General features: G+C 33.7%; 1 protein-coding gene across 1 annotated transcript; it reads left to right on the top strand.

The window, feature by feature from the left end:
- The first annotated feature begins 1,850 nt into the window (after positions 1 to 1,850).
- On the top strand, positions 1,851 to 8,082 carry RPA1 (replication protein A 70). Its single transcript, XM_090108778.1, has 11 exons — positions 1,851 to 2,038; positions 2,326 to 2,573; positions 2,796 to 3,053; positions 3,223 to 3,385; positions 3,650 to 3,854; positions 4,237 to 4,349; positions 4,664 to 4,735; positions 4,995 to 5,149; positions 5,722 to 5,980; positions 6,352 to 6,546; positions 7,438 to 8,082. The coding sequence occupies exons 1-11, from the start codon at positions 2,006 to 2,008 to the stop codon at positions 7,546 to 7,548; spliced, it is 1,812 nt and encodes a 603-aa protein (XP_089964904.1). The 5' UTR covers positions 1,851 to 2,005; the 3' UTR covers positions 7,549 to 8,082.
- Positions 8,083 to 8,470: the final 388 nt, after the last annotated feature.

Below are 8,470 nucleotides of genomic sequence, written 5' to 3' on the forward strand. Positions count from 1 at the left end.
GTTTAGCTCATTCGATCCGGAATAATTTCCCTTAACCCTTTGCATTGCTCCAAGTGCGAATTATGGCAGATTTATTCATAACACAAGCTTTGTAAAACTTATAGACTACAGGCCCGTGTTGAAAAAATTATGGGTCATTTGACCCAACACCTGACCTATCTAGAATGATATAAGAGCATAAAATAATAAGATTCAGCACTATGACGTCACTTGTAAGCTGTCCACCTGAGTGCAGGTGAGAATTCGAAGGTTCAGGTAGAGATTTTCTCCCCTTGTCTCCATGATTATTGTACGGCGTTGCGGAATAATTGATTAAAAGTAGTATAGAAATAGTATGACATAGATGCCGTACAAAATCAAATGACCAAATTTACCCCGGCAACTGTCGAAAAATAAAAATAAATTCCGACTTTGTGGACCACCATTTTTGTACGGCATCTGTGTCATACTATTTCTATACTGCTTTTAAGCCATTATTCCGCAACGCCGTACAAAAATCATGGAGACAAGGGGAGAAAATCTCTACCTGAACTTTCGAATTCTCACCTGCACTCAGGTGGACAGCTTACGAGTGACGTCATAGTGCTGAATCTTATTATTTTATGCTCTTATATCATTCTAGATAGGTCAGGTGGTGGGTCAAATGACCCATAATTTTTTCAACATGGGCCTGTAGTCTATTATGTAGTTTTGATTTCCTAATTCCTATTGCCCGGTTTACACGCGTTCAATACTAAGAGCTTAGTGCTTGGCACCGACTTCAAACCTATTTTGTAAATAGCACAATGAGCACAACTAAAAAATATATAACTAGTAGGTAAATAATAATATCAAATCTTTTTAATTTTTTACTTTTCCCTTTTTGAAGTCGGTTTTTTAACGTAGTTATTTTATATATTTTAATACTTTTTAGTGTATTTTTCAACACGAATCAAATGATCCAAAACTCGATAAAGTTGAGTCAATTAATTACTGAGTTCCTATGGCCACCTTCCGATTCCGTCATCAAATCAGTTCCATATATGTCATGATAATTTTTCATCGCTATCCAATTTACTTACATACGTATACAAAATTTCAGCTCAATCGGTAACCGGGAAGTGAATCAAAGTTACTTGCTAGATTTTCAATAATTAGTCATCGAGATCAGACAAAAATATTCATAAAATAAAAACTACATACTGGGCCTAGTTACCCGAATCAAATTTTTATGGGACCAATTCGAAACCATTCCGCATCAAACAAAAAGAGAATCACGTAAATCGGTTCAGAAACCTCGGTATAATCGGTGTACACTGTACATACATAAAAAATATACCGGCTGAATTGATAACCTCCTCCTTTTTTTTGAAGTCGGTTAAAAATAAACGAAAACATAATGTATGTTTATGTTACAGTAAAAGTATATCGTAATTTATAATTTTCATACATAGCTGAAAAATACAGTTTTTATCGTAATGTAGCCGCTAACGTCGTCGTAACGTGCTAGGGTTTCGCTTTTAAATCTTAAATTTTAAAAAATACCGATACATAATTCGTGAGACAGTGCAATGTCAAACAAAATTCATGGTCACCCACCTTAGGGCGTATTCAGAAAGAAAGCTTGAAACTTATAAGCGCTTATAAGCGCTTATCGGCGCTTATAAGCGCTGGTAACCCGCGCAGGAAAATAGTCTAGCAGCTAGAGTCACTCTAGCTAATAGCATAACGTCTTTGCACGTCTTTGCATGACTCACACGACTCGATACATTCTCGGCCACTTCTCAACAGACTCGTATTTGAGACAATATCTTTTTTATCTGTTGAGATATACCATGATATTCTATATATTCTCTATGCACATTCGTAGTTCGCGGTAATTTTGACAGTTGAAAACTGAAGCAAAAGACTGAAAGCAAAGGAATTTTAAATAACCAGTATTAGCACACTTTTTACATAAAATATAGAAAACGGAGATAAATAAAACTGTAATACATCTAACCTTAGATAACGCTAAGCATACAAAATGGGTTACAATTTATCCGAAGGATCTCTTGAGGTAACAAGAAATTGTAACGCAATCAAACTCACCTGCTATTTCGTTGATTTTTATTTTTTTACATTTAAATTGCAAACCGCCTACCGCTTTGCTAGGATTTTATAGTGGATCTAAGCATGTACTGTACTATCTAAGAAATTAGTAACAAGTGGACGATGTTCTGATATTAAATGAATTTGAATTTAAACTTGAACTTCTAACAGAGTTTATGGTACATATCTTTAGAGACTTTAGACGTATGAATTATAAAATTACACTATTTCAAATAATTTTGGTTAAATTTATAGATAATCATGAATGGTGGTAACTATGACAAACCCGTCATGCAAGTTTTGGGAAGTAAGAAAATACAAGGCAGTGGAGCTAACGAAAGGTTCAGATTACTTGTGTCTGATGGCAAACACTCACATAGCTTTGCCATGCTCGCTACACAGCTCAATGATAAACTCATAACAGGGGAATTGTCAGACTACTCAGTTGTTCAGATTGACCGGTTTGTCACATCACTATTAAAAAACACTGGAAAGGGGGAAAAGTATGTATCTACGTGTATGATATTATAAATTACTTATTACATATTCAAAGGAGTATAAAGATTTTTCATAGATCTTTTGTTAAAATTACACTAAACATGTTCTATGGACTAAAAAATTATACAAACATAAAAAACAAATTAAAAACATTTACTATAGAATAAAAAGTAAACTATGAACATGACACTGATATAAAAAGTCAAATGATATCAATATCTTTCTAGACGAGTAATGATTATCCTGGACATAACAATAATTGCCCCTGGCTCAGAAGTGGGCCAGAAGCTTGGGAACCCAACAACCTGGTCAGAGGAGTCACCTAAACCAGCTGTACAAAGCCCTATGAGACCTATGCAGAAACCAGCGCCAGTACCGAGCATGTCAACTAATATAAATCAATCAAGTGCAGCAGGACTAAATAACAGCTTATTGAATACACAAATGACTCATCCTATCAATAGTCTGAGTCCTTATCAGAATAAGTATGAACAAATTTATTGATATATAATCTAAGTATTGAAATGAGTTTTATAAGAATTTGGAAAATTAACACGCAAAAACAGATTCGTATTGTGCTAAAATTATGCCACAATATACTTAGAAATGTTTATATATTACTATATAATTTATTAATGTACTTATTTTTGGTAGGTGGGTAATAAAAGCGCGTGTTATGAGTAAATCTGCCATTCGCACTTGGAGCAATGCAAAGGGTGAAGGGAAACTATTCAGTATGGACCTTTGTGATGAAACTGGGGAGATTAGAGCTACAGCCTTCCGGAATGAAGTTGATAAATTCTATGATATGATTCAGGTAATTATTTTTTTATTATTGTATGTATTATTCGTTACTGACTATGTGTTATTTCAAAATAAAATAAATACAAATTTTATATTTAATTTTAAATGATGATAAATAATAATTTATCAATTAATAATAGCTAATTTCTCAGTTGCAATTGCATTATGTTTACATAATTTAAATTATTGTAACATCTTAATTTTAAACCTATATAATATTTTTAATAGTAACATTCATGCACTAAACGTTATTATATAAGTCCTTATTCCATTCTAGGTTGATAAAGTATATTATATAAGCAAGTGCCAATTGAAGACAGCAAACAAACAGTACACTTCTCTCAAGAATGATTACGAAATGACGTTCAATTCAGACACAGTGGTTGCAGAATGTACTGAGGGCTCGTCATCGGTTCCATCAGTTAAATATGATTTCACACCAATCAATGAGATTGCTAATAAGAGCCCTGATACTTTACTAGGTAATTTCTTCACTTTGTACTTTTATTGTGTCTTTTTAAGTGATTTTTAAGTGAACACATTTTCTAAAATGATTTTAGTTTGCAATACATACTTTTTTTGACGTGACAACGTCTTATAATTCGATAGAGCCGGCTGCACGCACGATAAAACATGACTAATGCGGCGTTACCTCGCTCTGAGGCGTTCCTTGTAAAGCTTGAAATACGAGCGAGAGTGCTTCCGCACTCTGAGCGACAAAGAGGCACAATCGGACGTTGTCACGTTCAACTATCGTCAGTAAACAGACATTACAGACAAACATTTTTTTTCAAGTAATATATGTGAGGTTGATATTGTAAAGAATCATTAATAAAAAATAGTAATAAATGGTATATTTTTCAGATTTAATCGGAGTGTGCAAATCAGCAGCCGACATGCAAGAGTTAACTGCCCGCAACACCGGCAAGCAATTGAAAAAGAGAGAAGTGACACTAGTTGATTCTTCTGGTGGTGCGGTAAGTGTTCACTCAAACTCAAACATTTATTTATTCAATTAGACTTCTTCTAGAAGCACTTTTGAAACGTCATAGGTACATATTTTTAACATTTACCACCGATTCGGAAAGCAGTATCACTTAAAGATAAGGCATTTGTCCCCTTGTGGACGAGGCAATATGAACATGATGTTCTTTAAAACTTAAAGAGATAATACTTGGCAGTCATCCTATACTTCTTGTTTTTGACTTACCTTTGTTTTAAACTTACCTATATTAAGAGAACTTAGTATAACTTAGTAACTTAAATATTTTATAAAAATATGGCTTTACAGGTTGTTTTAACACTCTGGGGCAATGAAGCAGAAACCTTTGATGGCAGTTCAAATCCTGTAGTTGCTGCAAAAGTAAGTCTCCTACACTCCTAAATCATTCTACCTCAATCTTTTATATGAAAATATCAAATATCTTTGTGAATCATAAATAAAACTGGGACATTTTGGGTAAATAAATGAACAAGACTTGGAAATAAATGATTTACTTGCAGTAAATGGCACTAATTTTGATGACAGTGCTTCAGTTTAGAATTTAGATGCTTCAGTTCATAAGTAATCAAAATAAATAAACACACAAACTTGGTAATTAATTTATTAACAATGGCTACAGGGGGCTCGCCTCACAGAATTCAACGGAAGTAAATCCCTGTCGTGTCTCGCGAGTACAATGTTACGATACAACCCTGATCTGCCCGAAGCTCACAAGCTGAGAGGCTGGTACGATAATGGTGGCGCTAATATGGATATTGTAAATATATCAGCAAGGTAAATATACTTATGTAAAATGTAATAATTCAAAATTGCAATGAATAGTGTTCATTCTTACACAAAGGTGTAAATTTACTTGAAAGTTAATGTAATTTTAATATTTCTTACACTTCACAATATTGTTTTAATTTTGTCAAAGGTGAATAAGAAACAAAATATTTGGATGGAGATGCATGAAAAAATATTAACCTAATAATCTAAACATATTTGAAACTGCAAATTATACAGGAAATAATGAATAAATAATTTTCGTTATAAACGCTTCCCATTACATTACTTTATAAAATCTGAAATTTTACACTTTTATAATAACACTAGCTTCCGCCCACGACTTTATACGTACATCCCTGTTTTTCCCCGTTCCCGCAAGAATATCGGGAAATCCTTTCTTAGCGGATACCTACGTCCTAACATCTACCTGCATGCCAAATTTCAGCCCGATACGTCCAGTGGTGCTAGTGTTGATAGATCATTATATAGGTCACCTTTGAGTTTTATATATGTAGATTTTCTTCTCAATGACATGAGTCATTTCATGTGATAGACAACTAAAATGTACCAATTTGCAGAGCGGGTGGTTACTCTGGAGGCAGTAGCGAATGGATAACATTCTCTGAAGCAGAAGCCAAACAACTAGGCTCTGGTAGTAAAGGCGACTATTTCAGTCTACTCGGTGTTCTAACGTTCACGTTTGCAGACAACGCGGTGTACAAGGCTTGTCCACAAGAACAGTGTAATAAGAAACTGGTGGATCAAGAGAATGGACAGTATAGATGTGAAAAGTGCAATAGAGAATACCCTAATTACAAGTATCGGCTGCTTTTGGGGGTAGGTTGTTTTTATGATAAATTAATAATATATTGTTATATGAACAAATCTGTCATTTTCATTATTTTTATTTATTATTATTTATTGAAATTATTCTTACAAATTTTTACAATAACTTATGTCTAAGTCCCACAAAACTGCACTATGCAGTTTGTCTGTGGGACTTTTGTATGTATCAGATATTTGGAGAGTATTTGTGGGAATTTTACAAATGTAATTATTCTATTTATTTCTATGCGCGTATTATATTTTTGAAAATAAAGGTCATTAAACGCGATTTTATCCCTACATTTAAATTGGTCATGGTGAGTCATCTACCTTAATTTTTAATATAGTTATCTTAGCAGGACCTTATGTTTTTAAATCTTCAGGCAAACGTGTCAGATCCAACGGGCGATCAGCGTATAACAGCGTTTAACGAAACCGCCGAAGCCATGCTCGGAAAAACTTCCGCGGAGATCGGACAAATGTTTGAATATAATAAGAGTGGGTATGCGCGGCTCTTCGAAGATGTCAAGTTTAAAACTTTCGTCTTCAAATTCCGAACAAAAATGGAAGTTTACAGTGTAAGTATTTGATTGACTAGAAACAAAGCAAGGGAAATGTTGATCTCTCAATGGTCCGGGAGCCAGCAGCAGATTTTATGACCAAGTTCCTCTCAAGCGGTAATTAGTAAAATGCATCAAAGTATAGTATTATGAAGCCTCGTGAACGTCAGCTGGAGCTCGGTTGGGGGGAAGAGCGGTTGTAGCCTCCCGTATCAGCTGACGGTTTTTCCACCAAGATACAGCCAGCTGACATATATATTTATCCACAGTTACATATAAGCTATCATCAGGTAAATTTTTGTTTGAGAGGAAATAACGGAAAATAAATTTTTCTTTAAATTTAACTTTCATGTTCGAGACACCAGCTGACGTATAGTACACCATGTTGTAACCAGCTGACTATTTTTTTTCGTTGAGATATTGGGTTAGCTACAATTTGACAAATTTTTAGCGGAGAGGAAATGACTGAATGAATGTATTTTTTTTCCTATGTGCGTGGGAGGCTACAACCGCTCACCCCCCCAACCGAGCGCCAGCTGACGTTCACGAGGCTTTATAATACTATACTCTCATGCGTCTGACGAATTATCTCTTGAGAGGAAATAGTTAACCAAATTTGCACCTGGCTCCCTAACCACAAGGGAATAGTCTTTCACGTTAACATTTTATGTGATTCTCTAAATGGATGTGTATAAAATCGAGTGTACAGAAAAACTGTTTAAACTTAAATATTAAATTTTACATTCATCAAAATTTCAGAAAATGTTGAAAAGACGTAGGAAATACTTTTGATTAAATATTTATAAATAGAATTTCATTCATAGATACATAGATAATTCAACTACAAGTAAATAGACTTGGTCCACTTTCATTAACATTCTCTACATTTATAATTATTCTTAATAATAGGATGAAGCTCGTCTGAAGACAATAGTGATGAACGCTCAGCCCGTGGACTACAAGGACGCGAACGCGAGACTCGTGCGCAGTATCACGGCGCTGTGCAATGTCGGCATTTAATTATAAACCTTAATACTTAAGGAATAAGCCTCGTATTCAAGGCAATCTGCTTAGCAACTAAACTACAAGTTAATTATTAATGTTGCTGGTTTGTTTTAATGCTAACCGCTCCAACGCTGCGTTAGTCTGAAAATATTTATTTGATTGATTGTTTGATTCAATTGTTTTGCTAAGCAAATGATTATCGTGAATACGGGGCTTTAAATGTCTTCTTATCGAATCCAATGAAGCCAATGTAATACCTACCTGATTATTATCAATAAAAAAGCAGAGAAATGTGATTCTCTTTTAAAAGGAAGAGAAATCAATTCAGTTCCTCTGACAATTCAATAATATGTTCAGGTCTATTAAAAATTCTAGACCTACTTGTGATAATTGCTTATAAGTGAGTACAATTAAGAGAGCTCTGGGAGCTATCCAAATAATTTGTTTATAATGTAAAATTATGTAGCATTGTTTTTGTATCGAGTCATAAAAACCATGGTAAATTTCTTGTGTTAATTATGTATGATTTTTAATAAATAATTATTTTTATTTATGTTGTATTTTTTTACTACATCATCCATTCCCTACAAATATCACCTCATCAAGTTTTGTTTTCTTTATAAACTATATAATATCTCTCTATGTTAAAACAGTAATGTTAACGTTAAACTTAACTAACAACTGCTTTTGCATATAATATATAAGCTAGTACAATAGTACTGTTATAATATAACATATCTACACTAATATTATAAAGCTAAAACCGCGGAGTACAGCTATTCTATGATACATTGGAGCATAAATGACCATAATTGGAATGTGGTAAAAATAGTGCTATTACACAAACAGTACACTATACAGACTGCTAGTACACTTGTTTTGGTTTACATGAGCTTGACTAAAAATATTTGGAAAACTAGAAACCTTATAACTTGAT

The sequence above is a fragment of the Colias eurytheme genome, chromosome 13 (genome assembly GCF_061535395.1).
Source record: "Colias eurytheme isolate Ceu_HAF_F1 chromosome 13, ilColEury1 Martin Lab GWU primary, whole genome shotgun sequence".
NCBI classification, from domain to species: domain Eukaryota; kingdom Metazoa; phylum Arthropoda; class Insecta; order Lepidoptera; family Pieridae; genus Colias; species Colias eurytheme.